A 27,079-nucleotide genomic window follows, 5' to 3' on the forward strand; every position below is an offset into this window, starting at 1 on the left:
CTATCAAGTCACCCCTAAACCTTCTTTTCTCCAATGAAAACAACCCCAAGTGCCTCAGCCTTTCCTCATACGATCTTTCTACCATACCAGACAACATCCTGGTAAACCTCCTCTGCACCTGTTCCAGTGCCTCCACATCCTTCCTATAGTATGGCGACCAAAACTGCACACAATATTCCAGATGTGGCCGCACCAGAGTCTTATACAACTGCAACATGATCTCAGGACTCCGGAACTTAATTCCTCTACCAATAAAAGCCAGTACGCCATATGCCTTCTTCACCGCACTAATCTAACCTATAAACATCGTATACAGCGCAAAAATACTTGATCTTGATTCAATGCAAATGTTTATTGGGCTGTTTCTGATTTGGTTTTAATGCTGGGTCACCAGAGAAATGCCATTCGGCTCCTGCACCTTGACCATGGGCCAATTCTTGAAATCTGATTGGTTGGCGCAGCGAAGATCCGGGACCAGGCTGTGATTGGTCGCCCCGCTGGAGGTGGGACCTCCGCCGTCATGTTGTCCCCGGTCCCGAAGAGGCCGTGCTCCCGCCTTTCTCTCCGAGCTCGGGGCGGCCTCAACCTCCCGGCCCCGGCCCCGGCCCCGGCCCCGATCCCGACAGCGCCAGAAACACGGACTGGTGCCTGCGGCGCTGACCGCAGAAGCGGCCGCCTTCCATGCAGACTCTCGAGGCGGCATCGGAGAGCGGCCCCGGCCCCGGCCCCTGACCCTGCTCCCGCCCCCGGGGAGGGAGCGGCCCCTGACCCTGACCCTGACCCTGACCCCGCCCCCGGGGAGGGAACGGCCCCGGCCCCTGACCCTGCCCCCGCCCCCGGGGAGGGAGCGGCCCCGGCCCCGGCCCCTGACCCCGCCCCCGGGGAGGGAGCGGCCCCGGCCCCGGCCCCGGCCCCTGACCCCGACCCCGGGGAGGGAGCGGCCACGGCCCCGGCCCCTGACCCCGGGGAGGGAGCGGCCCCGGCCCCTGACCCCGGGGAGGGAGCGGCCCCGGCCCCTGACCCTGACCCCGACCCCGACCCCGGGGAGGGAGCGGGTCCGGGGAAGGGCAGGCCTCCGGTCCCTTACTACCTGAGCAATTTCCTGCTGGTGATGGAAGCGGTTCTGGGGAGTGAAGATAAAGAGCTTTTCAATGAAGACGATAATTACTGGTTGGGAACATTCCAGAAACTCTCAGGTGATTAGACAGAGGCACTGAGCTGGCAGTAAATTGTGGCCAAGTCCATTCGAGCAGCTTCCGCTGGTCTCAGGAGAGCAGAGCACTGACTGATCCAGACCAGGTGGAGTGGTCAGGTCTCCCAAGGCTCAATGTGTTGTATGAATAGAACTAGAGCCTGTCTCTGACTCAGGAGTCATCGTGGGGGTGGTGGAACCTACTTCACCTAGAATTCTTTGAGATTTGACAGGAAGCACACTTGCTGCTTTTTTTTTGTGGAGAACAATCAACAACAACATCCCTTCGTACCACTCCAGAGCCAAAGGATCTTGGTTGTTGTGTTATTGGAATCATAATTCAAATGTCTTGAGCAGGGAGGGGAAGATGTTCTTGGTGATAGGGTCTAGTTGGATTTGGCAGAAGTGTTTAAGGATGGTGCATTGGATGCAGAGACTGTTGCAGTGGTAGGTGAGGATGAGGGAGACTGTCTTTATTGCATTGGGCGGGGCTTAGAGCAATGGAACGGGGAAATGTAGATGGTGCAATGGAGGGCTGTCTGGATGACAGATGGAGGCGAAGCACATTACGCAAAATAGGTAGACGTGGGATGCTGGCGAGTGGACTGCCTCTTCATCAGAGCAGATGCAGTAGGGGCAGAGGAATTGGGAGAATGGGGTGGAGTTCTTGTAGGATACTGGGAAGGAGGTGTACTCCAGGCAGTTATGTGAGGATGTGGGCTTGTAGTAAATGTCCATCTGGAGGCTGTCACCAGAGATGGAAATTGGAGGAACAACCCCTTCTACTTGGGCAGTCTACAGCCTGGAGGACTCAACATTCACTTCTCCAATTTCAAATAACCTCCCTTCCCACCCCCTCCCCAACTCTTCCACAACTCCCTGCCACCAATTGGATTCATTCCTCCTATTGACCAAGCAGATTATACCCTCTACCTGTCTTCACCTATCCCCACTTCACCACTATGCCACTGCCACCCCTTTTATCTGCAGCTCCTCCCACACCCACCCCTCAGGCTTACACCCAAAATGTCAACTTTTCCACCTCCTGATGCTGCCTGGCTTGCTGTGTATTTCTAGCCTTCTGCCTGTCTCTCCTTATTTGGTCTGGCCTAAGTGGGGAGAAACATTTAAAAGGGATCTAAGGGTCAACCTTTTCACACAGAGGGTGGTGGATATATGAAATGAGCTGTCAGAGGAAGTGGTGGAGGCTGGTACAATTACAACATTTAAAAGGCATCTGGATGTGTATATGAATAGGAAGGGTTTCAAAGGGTATGGGCCAAATGTTGGCAAATGGGACTAGATTAATTTAGGTTATCTGGTTGGCATGGACGAGTTGCACTGAAAGGTCTGTTTCTGTGCTGTACATCTCTATGACTCTAAATGTGCCTCTGGACGCATGGCAATGTGGTTGACCCTTAAGTTTGGGCAATAAATGCTGGCCTAGCCAGTGATGTCCTCCTACATGAAAGTAACAAAAAAGTAAAAACCGGCAGCTGACATAAAAGAATGTCCTTAACTCATATTACTGTTTACTTGCTCTACTTACTGAGTGCTTCATTTTATCCACAGTTACTGGCCAAAAGCTCTATGTGCGACTCTTTCAACGGAAGCTGAATTGGTTGAAAGTGACTAAACTGAATTATCCTGATATTGGTATGGATCTGACCCCCACCATTGAGGAACTGAGCCTTGCAGGCTTGTTACTGACAGGTATGGGCTCCCAAAGGGAGGGTAGATTTTAATCAGTAAATTGAAGATAGCTGTGTTACTGAATATAGAATCCTTTTCCATCTCCATGACTCCAGCATGCGGAGACCCTCACCCATTCATGTGGCCACCATCTTAGACTTTCTGGGACTTTCTACCCTGCACCTGACAAACTTTCTCAAAACTCAACCTTTGGTAAATTTCTTCCATTCACTCAGTGTCTGCAGCAAAAGTGTGGTGCTGGAAAAGCACAGCAGGTCAGGTAGCATCCAAGGGAACAGGAGAATTGGCATTTTGGGCATACGCCCTTCATCAGGAAAGGGCCTGCTTCTTTATTTGATCTGTTACTAACCTTTGCCACTCTCCAGTAAAATCTTACGGCCTTTTGCTGTTCTTCAGATGCTGTGCCATATATATCTGAAACCAATGGTGTCACTGCAGTAAACATTCAATTTGGGCTAGGCTCAGGGTCCTGGGGGAGGCAGCAACTGTCCCTTATTTATATTGTTTATCCCCCATTCCCCAGGCATTCCTGGCCCATACTATTCTGGGTCCCAGTGTGTTATACACTGACAATGATCTTTTCACCTTCCCAGAGTCAGATTTATGCAATGTCTCAGAGGCCCTGAACCTGCTATCTGCTCCTGAACTCAAACTAATGGCGAGAAGCTTCCACCTGCGATCCCAGGGTCAGAGGGCAGAAATATTGGAGTCTCTGCTACATTTGGCCAAGCAACAATCAATCTTCAGCTGCAGTCAGAAGCCATCAAGTCCTGGCCTCGCCATTCTCAACAGGTCTTTCAAAAGACACCATTTAACTTTGTACCAGCTGCATGTTAGAGCAGAGTGGAGCCCATGCCCCAGTGAGGGGGGAGGGGGCAAGCAAAAGCAATAGGATGGGGGTGTCTCTGCTCCAGGGAGGGATAAAACAATGGGGAAGTGAATCGGGTCCAGGAGGTTGAGGGATTTGGGTTATAGAGGAGGGCAAAGGCAAAGTTTCTAATTGTGGGAGGTTTTTGGACTGGGACAGTGTGCAGACTCTTGACGGGTAGCAGTTGGGGAGGAGCTACATGATAACTGATGGTAATGTCAATGCTGTGGGGCCTGTGTGCTTTCTTTGCTCTTTAAGGTCAGTACATTCAATGAAAAGTAGAATAAGCACTAAGGAACGAAAGTATGAGCTGATAAAAGTTGAAGAAAGCTGAGACAAGGTTGATGTGGAGCATAAACAGAGACCAGTTAGCTGAAATGACTTTGTACAGGACATTGGTGAGGCCACTTTTAGCATACTACACTCTGGTCTCTCTGCTCAAGGAAAGATGTTGTTAAACTTGAAAGGTTTCAGAAAAGATTTGCAAGGATGTTCCTGAGATTAGAGAGTTTGAGCTATAGGGAGAAGCTGAATAGGCTGAGGGTAGTGTGTATGGAATGAGCTGCCAGAGGAAATGGTGGAGGTGGGTACAATTACAATATTAAAAGGCATCTGGATGGGTATATAAATAGGAATGGTTTAAGGGATATGGGCCAAATGCTGGCAAATTGGACTAGATCAGTTTAGGATATCTGGTTGGTGCGAACAAGTTGGATCGAAGGCTCTTTTTCCATACTGTAGAACTCTATGACTGTGTACTTAAAATTTAAATCCTGCCTAACTCAATGGCTTTTGTTTAACAACGATGTGTGTTGTCAGGGTGAAGAAGATGGTCGGAAATTGTGTGAAAGTTGCTGCTCCAGCCCGTGCTGTGTTCTCACGGCTATTACTACTTTTCAATCTGACGGACTGCACAGATGAAGAGGAAGCTTCCTGTGCTGGCCAGAATCAGCTGTCCACTGTGCTCATGGTCAACATGGGTCATGTCACCTTCCCTAGTTACACTGTGCTGAGGGAGAAGAAAATATTCCAGCACAGAGATGACCTGCTCAGGTGATGCCACATCTTGATCCACTCTAACTGCAGCATCCATACAGTTAATGGCAAACCCACCCAAGCTAGGAATTGCTTCTATGTCTAGCCAGATCAATTATAGGCGGAATAAGTAGAGGGGTTGGACATGTAGTTGAGTGGATGGGTGTTAGGGTGTGCAAAGCTCCCCATGACGGTTGCACAGCATTATGCTGATTGTGATTTTGACTTCCAATGTAGAATTACTACTCTATATTCTATTCAAACACTTTTCTGACTGGCACAGTCAGTTTACTCCATCATAGACTCCATGTCCAAAGGTGTATCATCTGCTCCCTAATAGGTGTGTTGACTGTCTTTGATAGATATAATGAAGCCGTGCATTCTCTGGCCGAGGTAATCACCGCGATGACCAGTGGGTTTTGGAGTGATGCTCTCCAGATTTGTAAAACCGCCAAGGAGAAATGGAGCCAGCTGGAGAACAACAGTGACATCAGGTAATGAGCAGGAGTGCACAGTGTGGGGACTATCTCCTGGCCAGCAGTTTCATGGGAACAACACATTCTTTCTTGTTAGTACTGCACCCCCCCAAATCTCTAATTCAGCAAATATCCCTAGAGTATTTCACAAGGACAACAGAGAGAGCATAATGTAAGAAACAGAAGAAGTGAAGAGAAAGTGTGACATAAGAATTACCAAATATCAAGTGAAAACAGCAATCCGAGGAAAGGCTGGAGTTTGAAGTGTGAGGGTATATGTTTCGTGAGACAGTATGGCAAGTTGCCAAGCTAGAGTTGGGTTGAGGTCATTGTTAGTACAGATTTTGAATTCAGTATGGTGTTTAGATGGCTGAATGTAGTGCAAAATCATTAGCAAGCAGTACAAGTTTGGATAACTCGCATCACACAGTTCTAGGACAGGTATAGCATAGGGTTAGATACAGAATAAAACTTATTCTAGTCTTTTAAACTAAAAGTAAAGCTGTCTCTACATTGACCTCATCGATTACTTCCAGAACAGGGATAGCATAGGCTTACACATAGAGCACTCTCATTAAAGTAAAAATGCCTTTACTCTTTTAAACTGAAAGTAAATCTCCCTCTACATTGACTCCATGAAACACTCCCAGGCAGGGACAACATGGGGTTAGATGTAGAGTAATGCTCCTTCTACTCCTTTTAACTGAAATTAAAGCAGTCAGCAATGTCACCATAAAACACTCCAGGACAGGGACAGCATAAAGCTCGGTACAGAGTTAAGATCCATCTAATCTTTCAAAAAAGAAAGTAAAGCTCTCTGTCCTTTACACTGCCCCATCAAACACTCCCAGGACCAAGACAGTACATATTAGGTACAGAGTACAGCTCACTCTACACTGTCATGTTAATATTCATACTTCCTGCCCCAGTATATATTTTTATTCTCCCTACTGTACCTGTCTGTGAATCTGGATCCTGCAGTGAATGAGTCGACTGACCAAAGTCTGCAATAGCAAACTGCGATGTTTGAAACCCGAACCACAAAGAAAAATCCAGAACCTTGGTGTTTTAGTCAAACTGAATGTTCAGGTGTTTACTTGGTAAGCGTTTCTTTTTCATCTTACAGTAAGTGACAAATGTTCCTTAATTTTAGGTTTCACCAGCAGCTCCCAGTGTATCTGCGACGTTTCACTGCAGGCTGGGTCTACACACGGATCAAAACCTATGGGGTTGAAATTTTACAACGACTGCACATGTATGAGGTAAAGAAATGTAGAAGTTTGATAAGACCATAGTAATTCAATAAGACCATAGTAATTTCCTGAAGAAGGGCTAATGCCCGAAACGTCGATTCTCCTGTTCCCTAGATGCTGCCTGACCTGCTGCGCTTCTCCAGCAACACATTTCCATCTCTGATCTCCAGCATCTGCAGACCTCATTTTCTCTTCATAGTAATTCAATGCCAAGAACATCAATCTAGCTGCTCCCCAACCCAAGCTGTTCCAGTATTGTTACAACACTGGCATGTACCCAACAATGTTGGAAAGTTGTCCAAGCATATACTGTACATAAAAAGCAGGACAAATCCAACCCAGCTAATTACTGCCCAATCAGTCTACTCTGGATCATCAGGAGGATGATGGAAAATGTCATCAAGAGTGCTAACAAGTAGCACCTTTCAGCATGACACCAAAATTGGCGGGGTAGTGGACAGCCAAGAAGGCTACCTCAGTGTACAACGGGATTTGAGCAGATGGGCCGAGGAGTGGCAGATGGAGTTTAATTTAGATAAATCTGAGGTGCTACATTTTGATAGGGCAGGCATGGTACCATACATCAAGAACATCTCTGAACTGACAGCCAGACTACTGCGACCACTAGGACTTATAACAGCACACAAACCAACAGCCACGCTCGGACAACAACTCACCAAAACGAAGGACCCGATACCCAGCATGAGCAAAACTAATGTAGTGTACAAAATCCCATGCAAGGACTGCACAAAACACTATATAGGACAAACAGGAAGACAGCTAGCGATCCGCATCCACAAACATCAACTAGCCACAAAACGACACGACCAGCTATCCCTAGTAGCCACACACGCAGACGACAAGCAACATGAATTTGACTGGGACAACACTACCATTATAGGGCAAGCGAAACAAAGAACAGCCAGGGAATTCCTAGAAGCTTGGCACTCATCCACAAACTCCATCAACAAACACATCGACCTGGACCCAATATACCGGCCACTACAGCGGACAGCTGAAACTAACAACCGGAAGCGGCAGGGACAGGCCACTATAAATGCCGGAGGAAACACCACAGAAGCGCTTCACAGGAGGCTCCCAAGCACTGAGGATGTCACCTAGACAGGGGACGAAACGTTTGCAACAAAAACTTCCAGCTCGGCGAACAGAACCACAGCAAAATCATGAGGGGCATAGATAGAGTGAATAGCCAAGGTCTTTTCCACAGGGTAGCAGAGTCCCAAAGTAGAGGAAATGGGTTTAAGTTGTGTGGGGAAAGATTTAAAAGGAACCTTAAGCAACTTTTTTATGCAGAGGGTGGTGCGTGTATGGAATGAGCTGCCAGAGGAAGTGGTGAAGGCTAATACAATTAGAACATTTAGAAGCATCAGGATGGATATATGAATAGGAAAGGTTTAGATGGAAATGGGCCAAATGCTGGCAAATGGGACTAGATTAATCTGTAGGGATTCTAAGATTAGGATATCTGTTCGGCATGGACGAGTTGGACTGAAGGGTCTGTTTCCATGCTGTACATCTCTGATTCTATAAGCTGCTCCGTGACATCAGTATGGGTTCCATCTGGGCCACTCAGCCTTTGTTCAAATATGGACAAAAGAGCTGAGTTCTAGAGGTGAGACTGCGAGCCCTTGATGTCAGGGCTGCATTCCATCATCCACAAAACACAAGTCAGGAATGTGATGGAATACTTCGTAGCACGTGATGAGTGCAGCTCTAACAACATTCAAGAACCTTGACACCATCCAGGACAAAGCAGCCGCTTGATTGGCACTACATCCACAAACATTCACTCCCTCCACCACTGACGCTCAATAGCAGCAGTGTGTACTATCTACAAGATGCACTGCAGAAATTCACGAAAGATCCTCAGACAGACTCCAAACCTATAATCACTTTCATCTATACAATAGGTGCAGGAGTAGGCCATTCAGCCCTTCGAACCTGCACCGCCTTTCAATATGATCATGGATGATCATTCCTAATCAGTATCCTGTTCCTGCCTTATCTCCATAACCCTTGATTCCACTATCTTTAAGAGCTCTATCCAACTCTTTCTTAAATGAATCCAGAGACTGGGCCTCTACTTCCCTCTGGGGCAGAGCATTCCACACAGCCACCACTCTCTGGGTAAAGAAGTTTCTCCTCATCTCTGTAAGGCATCTAGAAGAACAAAGCAGTAGATACATAGGAGTGTACTCAATGGGCCAAATGGCCTTACTTCCACTCCTATGTCTTATGGTCTTATAGGAATACCATCACCTACAAGTTCCTCTCCAAGCCAGTCACCACCCTGACTTGGAAATATGTCACTGTCCTTTCACGGTCGCTGGGTCAGAATCTTGGATTTCTCTCCCCAATGGCATTATGGGTCGACTCACAGCAGGTGGATTGCAGCAGTTCAAAGGGGCAACCAGGGGTGGACAATAAATGCTGGCTGGCCAGCAATGCCCACATCCCACAAATCATTTTTTATTTTTAAAATTAACTGCAAGGCCTAGGTATCTTATGTGGGCCTTCAGAATTGGAAACAGTGGCATTGGTTGGTTTAGTTTAACTTAATTAATCTAATATAGTGATTGAAGCTGCTGATACCATTATGTTTTGAATCCTGTTCTCAGGAAGCAGTGGAGGAACTGCAAAATCTTTTGGAACAAAGCATCTATTGTCCAAGCAGCCGTGGCTACTGGTGGAATCGACTGAGTCTGAATCTCCATCAGCATCTGAAGCAGACTGATCAAGTAATTGAGATTGCTTTAAAGTTATGATGTTTGATATCTTTGCCAACTACTTGTATACATGAGCATGTTGCTATGACCGGACAGACCCTAGTTCTAATTGCTGTATGACAAGATATCCATCTATCTTTCACACAGTGGTGGGAATTGAACCCAATGCTCCAATTCTGGTGTGCTTTACTACATAATAAAGTTTTGATAACTAACTAGGGTCGGTAACCTGGTTGAGAAATGTTGAAGTTTTAAATAGGCAGTGAAAGTTGATTTGTACTCAGCTGACTAATGATCTCCTCAGATTATTCTGTTACAATGGTTTCTTCATATGATTTTGGCTTCCAGGCAATCCACTGTTTGCGGAAAGGATTGGATGATGTCTCAGTTCACATGGGCCATCGGCTGGCTTTATATCAGCGTGCAGTACGGATTCGTGACTCCCCAAGCTACAAGAAATGGCATCACCTTCTTCAGAATCTGCCAGTAGTGAGAGTACAGGATGTGCCACATGTGAGTGTCTCTAAGGAAGTCACAGCTCCAAGTTATTGACCCACTTTCTTTGTCTTCGTCTGACATAAATAGTTTGTTGAAATCATTTTATTGATTTGTGTTATTTCCATGAAATTGTGAGCAAAGGCCTGACTAGGTATTGGTGCAAAACCAATACAAAATCTGACCCTCCATTGTAAGATGCAATAACAACTGCTGCTTCATTTCACAAGGAAACTAGATCTCCTTCCTCCCCCTAGCCTGGTAGAGGATTGGTCCCAGTTTGCTGAGCTCCACTCCTGAAATCACTGACACTAGCTGGATATCTGACCACAAATGCCAGTTACTTGGCCACCTGCCCCACGTAATTGTTTACAAGAATTTTCCTCACCAGAACTTCCAGTGGAACTATATGGTCGTAGACCATAAGACATTGGAGCAGAATTAGACCATTTGGCCCAGCAGATCTGCTCCACCATTCGATCATACCTGATATGTTTCTCAACCCTATTCTCCTGCCTTCTCCCATTGCTGATTGTTTGCCTTTGAGATAAGGCTTAATTGTAATTGGTCTTCCCATGCATCCCTCACAATTCCAGTGTTTTCTTCATTCAAGGGACTCTTGCATTATCCTGTAAATGATTTCAGGCAAGTCAAGGATTGGAAGTGGATCCCACCTGATTGTAATTTTCTTTCTAGGTGACGATAAAGGGCAGGTTATGCCCAGGGATGGGCAATGCTTTATTCCTAATGGAGAACACCAGTGAAGGACCAAGTTTGGGCCAAGGGGAGTCTTGCAGTACCATTATCTGTTCAGTGGAGGAGGTTTCTCTGGCCTACTATCGGCAGCAAGGTTTTGATCAGGGTAATCACTGCACTTAACCTGCTCGAGTTTCTGACAGTAAAGGCTGTGTGATGATCTATCACTTTCTTTCTCTTACAGGAATACATGGTGAAGGAACCACATTCTTAACACTCTTTGGACTTCTCTTCTGGGACATTATCTTTCAGTCTGGAATCCCAGATGTTTTCCGAAATCCCTATCAGGTATCTGTAAAGTGTCGCTGTATAATGATAATCTTCCTCACATCCACCGTGTATCTCATGCCCAAAACTTAATTCAGTGTCACCTGGATCTTGTATAGTCAGCCATTAGGAACCTGTGTGTCTGGCTCATTTAATCCTATCATAACCTTGACACCTTCGTCAAACTTTCCCTCCATTACATTGATTTCTTTCATGATTGTCATTGCAACATTTGACCAGCAGAATGGTAAAAAGCAAATTGAATAATGAGTTTCCCATCTGGAAATTGCTGTGTACAGAAATATTAATGTGTCTTTGTGTTTAGGCATGTCCTCTGGATCTCTACACTGATTGTTTTTATCAGCAACGGAGGGAATGCATTGAGTCACGGGTAAATTTTCTGAAAAATGCATCCAAAGAGACCCTCTGCACACTCATCGCTGATGTATGGAATGGTCACAGAGACATAAATGCCACATTAGTTAACTGGGAAATCTTCAGCTCGCTTCAGCAGACTCAGGTATACAGCATATGTATTTACAATGGAAGGATTACGGTTTCTTCACCTATTAAAGAGGAACCTGGATTATCTGAAAGAGTTGGGCAGGCACTATTTCGTTCTGATAATTGATTATTCAGTTAATAGTTTTCCGATAAATCTGCTCCCTGTTCAGGAGACTAGGCAGCAGCACATCTTGCGCAAGCCCCCGTCCCAAAGATCCTCTTCGGATAATTGATATTTGGATAATCGAGGTTCCTCTGTATTCTGTTGCAATTTCAGTGAAAGGACAACTATTGACTGTCTTTTGACATGTGTATGGGTTTTTCAGAGCCTGGTGAGCTGTCTGGGTGGTCCATTCCTAAGTGGTATTTGTAGGATTCTGGCCAAAGATTTGAGGAATGGCAGTGCGGGTCTCCCTGATCTTGTCATATGGAACAGCCACAGCTGCCAGTACAAGGTGAGTAGAAGTGAGACTTTGTCTATGCAAATGTATCCTACATCTTTACACACTGCAAAACCTGAATATACATGGTTTCTCTTCCCTGAAGTGACTGCCTTGCTTTAAAAGCTGTCAATTTTCTCTGGTTTCCAGCTTGCAGAAGTGAAAGGTCCAAGTGACCAACTCTCTCACAAACAGATGGTGTGGCTGGACCAGCTGCAACGACTTGAGGCTGACGTCGAAGTTTGCCATGTCAATGCAGTCGGTGCAAGGAGCCACCAGCTCAGTTAATGCCAATTGCATAACCCAACTTCTCACTGAAGCTACAGTCCAGGAGGACAACCATGCTACATCACTCCCTGCAGTGATACACCCAGCTGGAAATAGCTATATGGATGTGACACTAGTGAGTGACTGAAACTAGCTGTCTTCCAATGTTGCTGCTGTCTATGATACTCTAAAATAGCCCAACTCTTCACCGATTTGTACTCCTGTTGCCAAACTGCTCATAGAAAGAACATGCACTTATTAATATTGATATTACAAAGTGAGACAGCAGGAAGTAGACTATTTCCTTCTTTACAGAAGTTTTTTTATTTCTAGTTTCCATCATTTGCACTGTTAGCAAGTTTTAATAATTGTACAAGCAGCTCTGGAAATGTATTTTCAAAATACATTAAATATTTCTTACTGTGCTCTAGTATTGACTAGCTTCTGTGGTACATGGCCTGTGTGTTGACCGAGGAAAGTTTCAGTACTATATAAAGTTTTCATATTGAGTAAACTTAACACTGACAAAAACAGAAAAGGAGCAACTCTAATTTATTATTTCCAAGTTTGTTAAAGCTACGTTGTAAAGAGCTTACTGCACTAAATCATCCTGAAGCTATGAAGATGGCTAACAGAATATTGCAAGAGGAGTGGAGAGTGAAGTCTTGCTTAATTGTATAAAGCTCAGGTAGATCACAACTAGGAATATAGTTGGCAGTTTGGCAGACTTCTCAGAAAATGTATTATTACCATAATGATGAGAATACAGACACTGTTTGCCTGAGTTTCAAAGAATGAGGGGCAGTGGAGTGTTTAATCAGCCAAGATCATACTGAATGGTGGAGCATTTTGTATTCTTCCTTTCAAATGTTCTCTTGTTAAAAGATGCAAATTGGTCTCTATAAAATGACAGACTGTAGCCCAGCAAGTTAAGGAACATTTACACCAAAGTATTTATTAGAGGCACACAGGATGAACAAATACAGGTTTGGAAATACATCATAATGCACACAGTGCACAGCAGCTGAAACCCAGCCCTCCCCTTCCAGCACCTGCTGACAGCAACACCTGCTAAACCTGGAATTAAATTTTTAAAAAACAGGTGCTGAATAAATAGAACACAGAAATAACCAAGCAAAGAAAAGCAATACATCCCATCAAGAATGGGTTGGAAAATGCAAAAAAGGAAAAACATCCTCTATTGAATACTATTACTAAAAAAGGATTTGAATCAGTCATTCTACTTCCTAAGGATCTGTGTAGTTTCTGGTTCCATTGTTTTTAGCATTAAGGGTTTGACCTAAAAACAAAGCATTAGTGAATAATTCCCTTGTTTAAAAGGCTCAGGATCCTGGAGTTTAAAACACTGATTCAAAATAAGAGTTTTGTAAAGAACAAATTAAACTGTTGCAGAAGCTTAACTGTTAACATTCCCTAATTGGAAGTTTCTGGCCATTTTGCATCACTTGCCTGTGACAGAATGCTCAAACTGGACATGTTATTAACAAAAGACTGTATTGGAAACAAGGATACATATCAACCAGGAAAAAGACTAACCAGAGAACACAACTCAGCACTAGGTTTAAACAGACTAGAAAGATAAATCATTGTGATTAAAAAATAAAATTATTTTTCTAAAATATGAAGGCAAACTTAAACAAGCTCAGCCATTCAGGTTTGTCATCAAACCTGCACATCCATTAATGCCCAGCAAGTGCCTTTCTCACTTATCTACTGGATATCAGGAAAGATGGGGAACATCTTTGTATCTGCCAATTTCTTATAGGTGCTGAAGTTTTCCAGCATTAGGTTCTTTATTTACTTCTGGGAATAAAATTCTTGAGAAGTCCAAGAACGTGGATGTCACGAGTTACTGAGCCACTGTTGTTAAGAGTTCAGCAATCATAATGAAGAATTACAAGAGCCATCAGACTGTGATAAAATATTTTTCCAATAATGCACCTGCTTGCTCAAAAATGTAAAAGCTGGTAGGTGTAAAACAGACTCATCAGTAGAGAAAAAGTGCAAACTGGAAATACATAGCAAGTCACCAAGCAGATAGACAGTTAATGTGTGGACAGCCCCTTCAGACAAAAGTTGAAACTCATCCAATGCATTAACTTGCACTGAACTTTCATAAAGCGACAGACCTGCCAGATAAATCTTACATTTTCATCTCCTTTAACGTTCTCTTAATAATTCTCTTTCTAGATTACAAAACTCAAACAAAGAACTGCTACCTAAGATGGCTGGTGCCACCTCCTCCACCTCCAAAAGAACTTGTGCAATTTAAGCTATATGGTTGTCAATGGGAATCTGCAAAATCCAGGGTTCATTCCAAACTGGAGACATGCAGAAGTGACAGCAAAAAGATGAGCTTTCAGATCCTTCCTCTCAGTCTTATCAGCTCAGATTCTACAGCTTTCCCATTCAGCATTGTGTAGATGACACATCTTTATATGAATGATGACAATTGGAAAGTTTCAAGTTAGCTTTACTGAGGGTAACTGCAAATGCAGGTGCCATTAGACTCAAATTTCCTTTTGCCTTCTGCATAAAAATTGGCCAGCCATCTTGAATCTTCAGTGGAAATTAAAAACAAAACTGAAGTCATTGCAGATCAAACTGTTGGTAGTTCTGCAAAAATGTTACAAAGTTATAGTGATCTCACTTTCATAAGCACATGTTTTTAAAAGAACTAGTCACCAACTTCCTGTGAGTACAGAATTTCAGCCTACGCCAAATTGATAAATGAACAGTTTGTGTCAGCTATGGCAGTAGGCTTATGTCAGGATCCCCACACACTGGCCCAATATGACATTAGAAAATATAGCTGCTTTATGTGATTACAACAAAATTAGATATAAATTAATCACAGTTCAGATTACAACATCCGGGCACTTACAGGAGAGGAATTTTACCGAAAGACTACAGAGTATATTACTGACAGGTTACAGTTCCCACCATCAGGCAGTTCGAAGCCCTCAGTTGTATTTTGGTAGGAATTAGTACTTCCTACTGCTCCCATCCAGCAACTGCTTTATATGCGTGGCAGCTAACAATTGGAAAATGCTGCCAAAATCGAATTATAAAGAAATGTCTGAAAGAAATGATCTTCGAGCCAAGATCTACTTATGTCCTGCAGTTTGTTCAGACATGACAGTGAGAATCAGCACCTGCAGGAACTGCATCCCAGCGAGAGACAGCCCCGTCAGAAGCAGAGAATGAAATCCAAGCAAAGGTAGATTTCGATGATTCATTTGGCAGAGAATCTGATAGCAGCAGCGTTACAACACTGAACACAAGTCACCAGAATACCCAGGATGGCAGGAATTAAAATATGCCAAATTAACTAGGTTCAATGCTAAATGATCTACATTCCCTGGACTAAGTCTTAGTTATACTAATTTGAAAGGCCTATGTGATGTTTCTTGAAGTAGTAACTGGGCAGCAGGGAGATGCTCAGTGTCACAGAGCAAATTCAATAATTCTAGTGTGAAGGATCCTCTCCACTGAGCACATCACAGAAAAAAATAAACTTTATATTCCTTGGACAAATGGAACTTATTTCTCCATCATATGGTCATGGTCAACCCCAAGATCTCAACAGTCACCATGTTGCCAGCTGGATTCAAAGCTGGTCAGAAATTATCTATTTTTTAAATGTACAAAAAATAATTTATTCTGGAAAAGCTTTTTAAAAAATTATTGGATTTTTTATAAACTCTTTCGGCACACTTGGCCATTAAGGTGAAAGTGCTGAGGAACACTTAAGGCACCCAGTGAGATTACAATTAGTGCAATGTTTCTGCTGTCACATTGTCAATACGTCAGGGTCATACTGCTGGCAGAATTTCAGCTCATCAGACTGGTCCCAGAGAAAAAACACCAGTGTCTAATCCACTTTGAACACAAAATAGGCAATGAGTGGCAGCTTATGGTTGCAATTGCTTTGAGAAAACACCAAAGGTTTCTTCAATATAAAGTATGTTTTAAAAAGCCTCTTGGAGCTGTAGTGTGTTTACGTCGAGTGCTTACCCTCTTAAAAATATCTGTGCAAATTTCTACTATTTTGCATATTCAATACTCAGTGTCAGACAGCAGCGTTCAGTTTGATACGGTTTAGCTTTTAGCCTTTGATGGGATGCTGATGCCTCACTGTTCCCAATCCAAGGACCTTCACTCATCATTGGCCAGCGTTTCTGTAGAAGGCCAAGTTTTGGCACCAGTGAGTAGGAATTTGCTTAGGGGAGTTCCCAGAATACTTCGTCGACAGAGGTTCCCAACAGGGGAGAAGGGAAAAGAAGAAGAAAAACAGTCAAGCGTCCCAGGTACTTCACTGAAATCTTTGGCCTGGAAATACATTCTATGACTGTAGGAGTCGGAAAAGCTGGTTAGGCAGGGGTCACACCAATACTGGCGAACACGCTGCTGCAGAGTTTCAATGTCATCTGCCAATATCGAGATCTTATGAAAGGCAGAGATGAATCCTCCGTTGGTGATCTGTGCCTCAGGGATCCAGCGTAAATAACACTGCTTCCAGAGCTGGGTATGTGCACTGCTGAGATGCGGCAGAATGATTCCATGCAAGTCCAAGGGCTTTGAGTACCAGTCCCTGAAGTAACGCTCCATATTGCGATCGTGGCTCTCATTAAGCTGCACTAAATCAGGGCTCGGTCGTTGTAATGAGTTCCGGCGCGGGAAGAAGTCATGCTGGTCACTAAGCTTTCCATTCTTCATCGTGTATACTGAATAGATGGAGGAGGAGGAGGAATTCTTCTGGCAAGAAAGAAGTAATAAAATGAACAAACTGCTTCTGCAGTTTTCATTTTTCACAGCACAGTGTCGGATAACATGCAAAGTCCTCATAGTGAGCCCCTCTCTAATCTCTTCCCACGTTACAATACTTTCATCTCTCGAGATTCTACTACATAGTTCCTTTCCTCATAGCCTTAAAATCAAGGCATATTATGGTCTTTTCTTCTTCATACAATTTACAAGCATTAATACCCAAGCAAGGCCCCACTTTGACTGCAACTTGCATGTATTCCAGCTCTGGCCTTGTCCTACAGTATGGCCTTGTCCTACAGTTTTACTCTTAGCACAGATCACATATAAGCATTACTGAGAAAGGAACTGGAGTTCTTGGGATTCTCAAGCTAACCTGATAACGTTTATACTAATAGCTGGGTTGGACCATCTCATGTTACCAACATTGAAGAGACTATTCCTCCTCTGGTTATCAGACAGAGGGCAGAACGGAGCTAAGAGCTAATTGTACACGAGTCTCAAGATAACATTTAAAAACAAATAGTCAAGCTACAATAGCTAATCTCAGGGTCACGCACCTTTGCTCTTTTGAAAGATTTGATTGTCCCATTCTGCACACAGGTCACACTTTTGCCAATGTATAGAGGATTATTGAACAGCGTTAGATCTTTAGCTGTGAACTGAAGAAACCAGTCCCAGACAGGGGGTAGTTCAACACTTTTCCCTTCACAGTGCAGGTTCCCATTAGTGGCAAAATCCTGCAGTTAGTCAGAGAAGGAAATTAAATTAAAATTAAATCACCAGTATAATATTACAGACATGGTCATTTGGTGTATATTGTTTAGAGATTATATAAACTTGAGAAGAGAATTGTTCCACAACAGTCAGCGATTTGGAAAACAGGGCAAACTGTACTCCATTAATCAGGAACTCAAGGAGAAGAGAACTGTACCTCAACAGTCACCAATTTGATGAGAAAGCAAACTGTATGCCACCAGTCAGCAGAGGAGAGGGCAAGCTCTATCTCAACAATCAGCAATTTGATAGGGAAACTCTTCCCCAAGTTGAGAAGGCAAACTTGAGAAGAGCACAAACTGTACTCCAACAGTCAGCATCTTCAGGAGAGAGCAAACAGCTCTCCAAAAGTCAGTAACTTAGAGTCAGAGTCCTATAGCACAGAGACAGGCCCTTTGGCGCAAACTGGTCCATCCTGACCAAAATGTCCATCCATGCTAATCCCATTTCCCTGCACTTGGCCCATATCTCCTGAGTCCTAGCAACATCCTTACAAATTTCTTCTGCACTCTTTCCAGTTTAATAACATCCTTCCTACAGCAAGGTGACCAAAACTGAACACAATACTCTAAGTGCAGCCTCACCAACATCCTGTACAACTCTGCAACACAACTTCCCAACTTCTACACTTAATGCCCTAAATGATGAAGGCCAGTGTGCCAAAAGCCTTCTTCACTGCCCTGTCTACCTGTGACTCCCTTTTCAGACTACCATGCACTTGAACTCCAAGGTCCTTCTGTTAAGACCATAAGACATAGGAGTAGAAGTAAGGTCATTCGGCCCTTCGAGTCCACTCTTGCCATTCAATCATGGCTGATGAGCATTTCAACGCCACTTATCCGCACTCTCCCTGTATCTCTTAATTCCTTGCAAGATTAAGAATTTATTAATCTCTATCCTGAAGACATTTAACGTCCCGGCCTCCACTGCGCTCTGTGGTGAATTCCACAGGCCCACCACTTTCTGGCTGAAGAAATGTCTCCTCACTTCCGTTCTAAATTGACCCCCTCTAATTCTAAGGCTGTGCCCACGAGTCCTAGTATCCCCGCCTGACGGAAACAATTTCCCAGCATCCATCTTTTCTAAGCCTTGTGTTATCTTTTAAGTTTCTATTAGATCTGCTCTCAACCTTCTGAACGCCAATAAATACAATCCCAGGATCCTCAGTCGCTCATCGTATGTTAGGCCTACCATTCCAGGGATCATCCGTGTGAATCTCCGCTGGACACACCAGTGCCAGTATGTCCTTCCTGAAGTGTGGGGCCCAAAACTGGACACAGTATTCTAAAAGTGGCCTAACCAGAGCTTTATAAAGTCATAGTACCACCTCACTGCTTTCACATTCCAACCCTCTTGAAACATTACATTTGCTTTCTTAACCATGGACTCAACCTGTAAGTCAACCTTTAGAGAATCCAGTAATAGCACTCCCAGATCCCTTTGTACTTTGGCTTTATGAATTTTCTCAGTTTATAAAATAGTCTTTGCCTGTGTTCTTTTTTCTGAAGTGCAAGACCTCACATTTGCTCACATTGAATTTCATCAGCCATTTCTTGGACCTTTCTCTTAAATTGTCTAAATCTTTCCGCAGGAGAAAGTAAGGACTGCAGATGCTGGGGATCAGAGCTGAAAATGTGTTGCTGGAAAAGCGCAGCAGGTCAGGCAGCATCCAGGGAACAGGAGAATCGACGTTTCGGGCATAAGCCCTTCTTCTTCCTAAAGAATTTTAGCAACAACCGAGGTTAGGCTAATCGGCTTATAATTTTCCATCATTTGTCTTGCCCCTTTCTTGAACAAGGGGCTTACAACAGCGATTTTCCAATCATCTGGGACTTTTCCTGACACCAGTGGTTTTTGAAAGATTATAACCAATGCCTTCGCTATTTCTTCAGCCACCTCCCTTAACTCTAGGATGTAGCCCATCCGGGCCAAGAGATTTATCCGTTTTTAGACCTTTTAGCTTTTCTAGCACTTTCTTTTGTAATGACCACCATACTCAACTCTGCCCCTTGACTCTCCTTAATTGTTGGGATATTACTCACATCTTCCACTGTGAAGACTGACACCAAGTATTTATTAAGTTAGAACATAGAACAGTACAGCACAGAACAGGCCCTTCAGCCCACGATGTTGTGCCGACCATTGATCCTGATGTTCTTCAGCTATTTCCTTATCTCCCATCACTAGCCTTCCTGCATCAATTTGGAGCGGCCCAATCTCTACTTTTGCCTCTCGTTTGTTTTTTATAAATTGAAAGAAACTTTTACTATCATACTGGCTAGCTTACCTTCATAATAAATCCTCTCCTTCCTTAGTTCTCTCTTTGTTATCCTCTGTTCGTTTTTGGAGTCTTCACAATCTTCTGAGTTCCCGGTGCTCTTGGCCACTTTATAGGCTGTCTCTTTTCCTGTGATACATTTCCTGAGTTCCTTCGTCAGCCATGGTTGTCTAAACACGCTTTCCCCCCCTCCCCCCCCCAAACCCCGGGTAATCTTTCTTTTCTTTGGGATGTACCTCTGTACTGTGCCTTCAATTACACCCAGAAACTCCTGCCATTGTTGCTCTACTGCCTTCCCCACTAGGCTCTGCTTCCAGTCAGTTTTCGTCAGTTCCTCTCTCATGCCCCTCTCTCATTACCTTTATTTAACTGTAACACCATTAAACCCAATTTTGCCTTCTCTCTTTCGAACTGCAGACTGAACTCTACCATATTATGATCGCTGCCTCCTAAGTGTCCCCTGACTTTAAGATCTTTTATAAAGTATGGCTCGTTACATAGCACTTAGTCCAGAATAGCCTGCTCCCTTGTGGGCTCCATCATAAGCTGTTCCAAAAAGTCATCCTGTAAGCATTCCATGAATTCCCTTTCTTGGATCCACCGGCAAAATTATTCACCCAGTCCATTTGCATATTGAAGTGCCCCATGATCACCGTGACCTGATCTTTCTGACATGCCCTATCTATTTTCTGGTACATCTTGCACCCCTGGCCCTGACCACTGGTTAGGAGGTCTGTACATAACCCCCATTATGGTTTTTTGCCTTTGTGGTTCCTCAACTCCACCCACACAGACTCCACATCATCTGACCCTATATCATTTAATGCCAAAGATTTAATTTCATTCTTAACTAACAGAGCAACCCCACCCCCTTTGTCCACCTCCTTGTCTTTTCGATAAGTTGCAAATCCTTGGATGTTTAACTGCCAGTCCTGAACCCCCTGCAACCACATCTCTGTGATACCTACCACATCATAATCATTTATGATGATTTGTGCTGTTAATTCATCTGCTTTATTTCGAATGCTTCGAGCATTTACCTTAATGCTAGTTTGCTTATCCTCATGATTTCCATCACCTCTACCTAAGTTATCCTTCCTTTTTGCTTCATTCCTAGTCTGTCTTAAATCCTGCACACATGCTAACCTGCTGCTTAACTTTCTACTTGACTCCATACTCCCTGTTGCTTTCCTGTTTTACTTCTTACACCTACTATTCACCACGAAACTCCTGCCTTTGACTTTTCAAAATGCAAGACCTCACCCTTACCTATATTAAAGTCCATTTGCCATTTCTCGACCCATTTCCCCAGCTGATTAAGGCCCTGCTGCAATTTCTGATAACCTTCCTCACTGCCCATGATACCTCCTATATTACTGTCATCTGCAAACTTACTATTCATGCCTTACACATTTTCATCCAAATCATAGATATAAATAATGAACAGCAATGGGCCCAGCACCGACCCGAGGCAGTTCACCAGTCACAGGCCTCCAGTCCAAAAGGATTCTTCCACTATTACCCTTTGCTTCCTACCATCAAGCCAATTTGCCAGCTCCCCCTGGATTCCATGCGTTCTAACCTTCCAGAGCAGCCTACCATGTGGAATCATATCAAAGGCCTTACTGAAATCCACATAGACTAGGTCTACTGCCCTGCCCTCATCAACCTTCCTGGTTACTTCAAAAAATTCTTAAATTTGTGAGGCATGATCCCACTCACAAAGCCATGATGACTACTCCTAATCAAACCTGTCTTTCCAAACGTGTATATATATCTTCAAATCTTTTCAAGTAACTAACCTACCACAGATGTTAGGCTACTGGTCTATAGTTCCCACATTTTCCTTTGCAGCCTTTCTTGAATAAGAGCACAACACTCACTACCCTCCAGTTTTCCAGGACTAATGGCTAATGATGCAAAAATATCAGCCAGGGCCCTGACAATGTCTTCTCTAACCTTTTGAGGAGAAAACTGCAACCCAATAATCAGCAACTTGAGAAGGAACTGCCCTCCAACAGCCAGCAATTTGAGTAGAGGTCAATCTGTACCCTAACAGTCAGAAATTTGAGGAGAGGAAAAACTATAGCTAAACAGTTAGCAACTTGTGCACCCACCTGACTTTGTTGCATCTGCTGATATGGGCTGTTGAAAAGGAACGTGCCAAACAAGGGAATCCGCAAGCTATCATATAAGACAGTCAGATAGGTTTCAGTGAATTCAAATGCAGCTGGAAATTGTTGCAGTAGCTGCCAAACACAGTCCAGGAACAGCAGGAACAGGGGAGACTGGAGTACATAGTAAAACAGTCTTAGCTTGAATACATCCATATCTAAATTAAGACATCACAGCAAACGGTCTCACTCCCAATATTCAAATGGTACAGGCATGTTTCTTTACAGCAACAATAATCTCAAGAGCAACCAAAAGAATCAGCAGAATTTCTAAACAGTATCAGCAAAATGTTAAGGCAGCTAGAGAGTTTCCCATATGAAGCCACATTAAAATTCAACCCACGACTTAAAATGTAATTATTGACAATAGCAGAAGATTAAAGCCGCTGAAACTACAAAGTGGTTGATTAGTTCGCAAGCTGACCAACTCCCAGCACAGCTTTACTGCACTATGCCATATCATTAACTGAAAGTTCTAATTTTAAAGTAACAAGTGAGTGCAAGGTAATCCTCACCTCATGTTTCTCAGACTCTCCAAGATGGTTACAACGATCCAAAAAGCGGTAACCAGCCACAACCCATTCCTTCTGGATTAGGCTTTGAAATCCCAGTATGGTGCGAAAATGAGGATCCAACATCACCTGCATTATTGAGGCTATCACACAGTTCAGATCTCTTCCTTCCTCCTCTGATGAAGAAACACACAGTCAACATCCATTGAAATGCAGCTGTGAATTCAGAGCAGCTAAGAGAGAACATGCAGCTTCTTTCACAGGATTCAAATACTTAGAGGTGGAAATTGGATCTAGCAGCAAAAAGGATTAACTAAGACAAGTGTTAGGAAGAGTGGATCATTCAGCTCCTCCAACCTGCTCTGACATTCAATATGATCACGGCTGATGTGGCTGTGGCCTCAACTCCACTTTCCCGATTATACCAATAACCACAGATCTCTTGTTGACCTAAAATCTCTCTAACTTGGCCTTGAATATATTCATTGATCCTGCTCCCACTTCTCTCTGGAGAAGGAAATTCCACAGACCAATGACCGTCAATAAGAATCTCAGCCTTAATTCCTTAACTTTTAAACTTTACCCCAGATTTTAGATTGACCAGTTACTTAAGCAACCAAGTTGCAGTTACCCAATGGCAGGCTACACCGGAGAGTTAAGTTGCTTCCTCCTTTACTACAAAATATGGAATACCAGAATCTGCAGAAACTGAACACTGCATTGCATTCAGGATAAGGCTTGCACTAGCACAGCAAACATTTATCATTAATAGCTTGAAAAAGTTAATACTCACCATGAATGATGACAGAAATATTCTCACTATACATCCACTGTGCAAGTTCTGCAGAGTGTTTTAAGAACAGTCTATGAAGAGAGAAAGAAAACATTAAGTGAGCACTCAAAACAAGTATTTCCATTTATTCCTTCTCTCCTTCCATTCCTGACAATATTTAACTACAATTAATATGATTCTATGGGTTCCTGTCTGTGCTGTGGCACAACTTCCATGGGCACAATAAGATTCTTAAAGGACTTCACAGGGTAAATGCTGAAAGGATGTTTCTCCTCATAGGAGAGTTTAGGACCAGAGAGTATAGTCACAGAATAAACGGCAGCAATTTAAAGTTGAGACAAGAAATTTGTTCTCTCAGAAGGTTAGGAGTCTTTGGAATTCCTCACCACTGAGAGCTGTGGGGGCAGAGTTCTATTGTACATTTAAGGTTAAAATAGATATTAATCAGTAGGGGAATTGATAGTTATGGAGAAAGGTCAGGAAAATGGACATGAGGAATGTCAATCAGCCATCCTTGGAATTCAACGGAGACATTATAAGCAAGGTGGACAATGGGGACCCAGTTGATGTGGTGTTCCTAGATTTCCAAAAGGCCTTCGACAAGGTGCCGCACAAGAGGCAGCTGCATAGGGATGCATGGCTTTAGGGGATTGGTTGACTAACAGGAAACAAAGAGTAGGGATAAATTAGTGCTATTCTGGTTGGCAGTGACTCGTGGTGTGACTCAGGGATCGGTGTTGGGACCGCCATTATTTACAATTTATGTAGATGATTCGGAGTGAGGGACCATGTGTAGTGTGTCAAAATTTGCAGATGATACTAAGATGAGTGGCAAAGTGTGCAGAGGACTTTGAAACTTTGCAGAGGAATATAGATACATTGAGTGAGTGGGCAAAGGTCTGGCAGATGGAATACAATGTTAATAAATGTGAAGTCATCAATTTTGGTAGGATTAATAGTAAAAAGGGCTACTACTTGAATGGTAAACAGTTGTAGAATGCTACGATGAGGGGGGCCTGGGTGTCCTTGTGCATGAATCTCAGGTTGGTCTGCAGGTACAACAGGTAATTAGGAAGGCAAATAGAATTTTGTCCTTCATTGTGAAAGGGATTGAGTTTAAAAGCAGGGAGGTTATGTTGCAGCTGTAACAGGGTGCTAGTGAGGCCATACCTGAAGTACTGCATGCAGTTTTGGCTCCCTTACTTGAGAAAGGATTACTGGCACTAGAGGGGGTTCACTAAATTGATTCGAGAATGGAGGGGGTTGGCTTATGAGAAACTGAGTAGACTGGGATTACATTCACTGGAATTCAGAAGATTGGGGGGGGGGGGGAATCTTATAGAAACATATAAAATTATGTAGGGAGTAGGTAAGATAAAAGTAGAGAGGATGTTTCCACTGGCAGGTGAAGTTCGGACAAGAGGGTATAGCCTCAAGTTTAGAGGGAGCAGATTTCGGACTGAATTTAGAAGGAACTTCTTCACCCAGAAGGTTGCTCATCTAGGGAATTCCCTGCCCAGTGAAGCAGTTGATGCTACTTCAGTAAACGTTTTTAAAAGGTAAGGTAGATATTTTTTGAACAATAAAGGAATTAAGGGACATGGTGAGAGCTCTGGTAAGTGGATCTGAGTCCACAAAAAGATCAGCCATGATCTTACTGAATGGCAGAGCAGGCTCGAAGGGCCAGACAGCCTACTCCTGCTCCTCGCTCTTATGTTCTTATCCAATTGAATTACAGAGCACACCTTACAGCCAAACAGCCTACTCCTGTTCCTATTTCTTAGTTTTATTAGCAAAGGTTCCATTAGACACCTACCCCTCACCAGGGTCCAGTCGCTGAGGACACTGACTCGTGATGGGGTACAGGTTCTGCATGCATAAACCTGAGCAATGCTTAGGAGTACTGCGGATGCTGACTTGTGCTAGAATCGGAATGCCATATGCAGGGATGTAGAGCTAAGATAGAGTTCAGCCATGATCTAACTACAAAGCTAAATGGCCTTACGTGCAGAATGCTTCAAGATGTGCAAAACCTGGAGCAGTAAAAGAAAAATCTCAGGTGTTCAAAACTGAACTGCAGCCCTTCACTAACATGACTAGAGAAACTGGAAATATCCTCGTGTAGGGTTTCTCTTCTTGCAGCACGTTCCTACCTGATATACTCCAGCCACCGGGTGTTTTCCAATAAGGACAGCCACTTCTCATCTGTTTCTTCAAATAAATCTACAGTGAGGCAGATTACATTCACGTGATTATTTGCTACTTAATTCAAAAGGTTGATGACTCTTGCAAATGTTTGGAAGTAAGGTGTTTTCTGGTAAATGAAATTGCTAATATCTAACTCAGTTCTACAATGAAGCTCAACATGCAGTCACTGCATCAAATAATCAGCTCACTTTCAATGTCAATAAAATCGTTGTCCTTTTACAAGATCAGGAGTGGCAGGAGGGGAACGGAGTTAAGAGATAGGTAGAAGAAATAAAGTAAGACTACACAGCCATAGTGAGAGGACTAGATAAGTTGATCAAAGGGTTGGTCACAATAATCAGGTTTTGTTGAAGTCTTTTAAAGATGGGAAAGTTTTTTGGGTGAGGGGGAGCAAAGAGTTCAGAGAGAATGAGAAAAAGTTTAAGGAGGGTAGAGTTTGGGGAGAAAAAAAATAGAAAAACACAGGGTCAGCCTAAACTGGAACTGGTCAGAGACACATGGGGGGGGGGGGGGGGGGGGGGGGAGAGAGGAGAGAGAGAAAGTGAGAGCGAGACAGACAGACAGAAAGAGCAAGACAGAGAGAGAGCAAGAGAGAAAAATGCATCTGCCTACACCAGTTCAGGGATCAACAGAAATATTCATGTTATTGCCTAACTTCCCTAAACCAGTCAGTCAGTGAAGCAGTGCCACACCAATACGGAAACTAAGGGAAATGCAAACAAATTCCCTGCTCCAACACAATCACACAAAAATATAAAGTCTTACCAAACTTGGTCAGTAAAGCACACACAAGTAATAAACAATATTGGAAAGTCCTGAATCGCACCTCACCATTAATGCACAGTTGCTTGAGTCTCATCAATGCTGCCTGCACCTCTGATATATTTGGCAAGCTCTTATCCAAATCAGATTTAAATACTTCACTCTTGTCTGGATGACTCTGTGCTATTGCCTTGAGGATCCTATTTAAAGGGAAAATAGTTAAGCAGGTAGCACTCTGCTCAAGACAGACAAAATGCATTTATTTTCCAAGCAGTAGACATTTCTGCTACATTCCAACAATAATGTTGCCGACTTTGCTAACACATAAGCAGCAAAAATACTGCCATCCCAGTGAGAACCAGCACCCATAGGAATGATGCCCCAGTGACAGCCAGCACCTGTTGGGAAAGGCAATGGCCTAGCGGTATTATCATTAGAATTTTGGGGCCGCACGGTGGCTCAGTGGTTAGCACTGCTACCTCACAGCACCAGGATCCCAGGTTCAATTCCAGCCTCGGGTGACTATATGTGAAGTATGCACATTCTCCCTGTATCTGCCTGGGTTTCCTCCGGGTGCTCCGGTTTCCTCCCACACTCTAAAGATGCAGTTCAGGTGAACTGGCCATGCTAAGTTGCCCATAGTGTTAGGTGCATTAGTTAGAGGGGAAATGGGTCTGGGTGGGTTACTCTTCGGAGGGTCAGAATGGATTGGTTGGGCTGAAGTGCCTGTTTCCGCACTGCAGGGAATCTATTCTAAACTGTGTCCCACTGAGA

The 27,079-nt window shown here is 43.7% G+C and overlaps 2 protein-coding genes across 4 annotated transcripts in view; one reads left to right on the top strand and one right to left on the bottom strand.

Moving 5' to 3' along the window:
• Window positions 1-505: 505 nt before the first annotated feature.
• Window positions 506-12,438, top strand: LOC122542512 (fanconi-associated nuclease 1). Of its 2 annotated transcripts, none has more exons than XM_043680322.2 (13): window positions 506-1,196; window positions 2,765-2,905; window positions 3,499-3,697; window positions 4,593-4,826; window positions 5,171-5,302; window positions 6,438-6,546; window positions 9,177-9,296; window positions 9,633-9,797; window positions 10,476-10,641; window positions 10,720-10,823; window positions 11,128-11,322; window positions 11,633-11,761; window positions 11,897-12,438. In XM_043680322.2, exons 1-13 carry the CDS (start codon window positions 521-523, stop codon window positions 12,032-12,034), a joined length of 2,508 nt encoding a protein of 835 aa, XP_043536257.2. In that variant the 5' UTR covers window positions 506-520; the 3' UTR covers window positions 12,035-12,438. The 2 variants fall into 2 exon arrangements, with proteins under 2 accessions (XP_043536257.2, XP_087838340.1); XM_087982214.1 differs by having other exon boundaries at window positions 10,476-10,629.
• The window catches only part of mtmr10 (myotubularin related protein 10), a 32,773-nt gene continuing 18,000 nt past the window's right edge, over window positions 12,307-27,079 (bottom strand). The window contains exons 10-16 of one of the 2 annotated variants that reach the window (XM_043680327.2): window positions 26,375-26,505; window positions 25,489-25,558; window positions 23,336-23,406; window positions 22,546-22,718; window positions 21,974-22,144; window positions 17,362-17,541; window positions 12,307-16,789 (exon numbers count right to left, since the gene is read on the bottom strand). In XM_043680327.2, the coding sequence (XP_043536262.1) occupies window positions 16,193-16,789; window positions 17,362-17,541; window positions 21,974-22,144; window positions 22,546-22,718; window positions 23,336-23,406; window positions 25,489-25,558; window positions 26,375-26,505 (1,393 nt within the window). In that variant the 3' untranslated portion in view covers window positions 12,307-16,192. Of the gene's footprint in view, window positions 16,793-17,361; window positions 17,542-21,973; window positions 22,145-22,545; window positions 22,719-23,335; window positions 23,407-25,488; window positions 25,559-26,374; window positions 26,506-27,079 lie in introns of both variants that reach the window. The other variant, XM_043680326.2, reaches the window with a different exon arrangement.

The sequence above is a fragment of the Chiloscyllium plagiosum genome, unplaced genomic scaffold (genome assembly GCF_037043375.1).
Source record: "Chiloscyllium plagiosum isolate Xiang-an unplaced genomic scaffold, Cpla_swu_hap1 HiC_scaffold_42, whole genome shotgun sequence".
Lineage (NCBI taxonomy): Eukaryota > Metazoa > Chordata > Chondrichthyes > Orectolobiformes > Hemiscylliidae > Chiloscyllium > Chiloscyllium plagiosum.

Excerpts from the sequence above, each read along its gene's own strand:
- LOC122542512 (XM_043680322.2), top strand. The coding sequence starts at position 521 with ATGTTGTCCCCGGTCCCGAAGAGGCCGTGCTCCCGCCTTTCTCTCCGA. Across the intron at positions 2,906-3,498 it reads TGCAGGCTTGTTACTGACAG|AGTCAGATTTATGCAATGTC; the intron begins GTATGGGCTCCC and ends TCACCTTCCCAG. Across the intron at positions 11,323-11,632 it reads GCTCGCTTCAGCAGACTCAG|AGCCTGGTGAGCTGTCTGGG; the intron begins GTATACAGCATA and ends TGGGTTTTTCAG.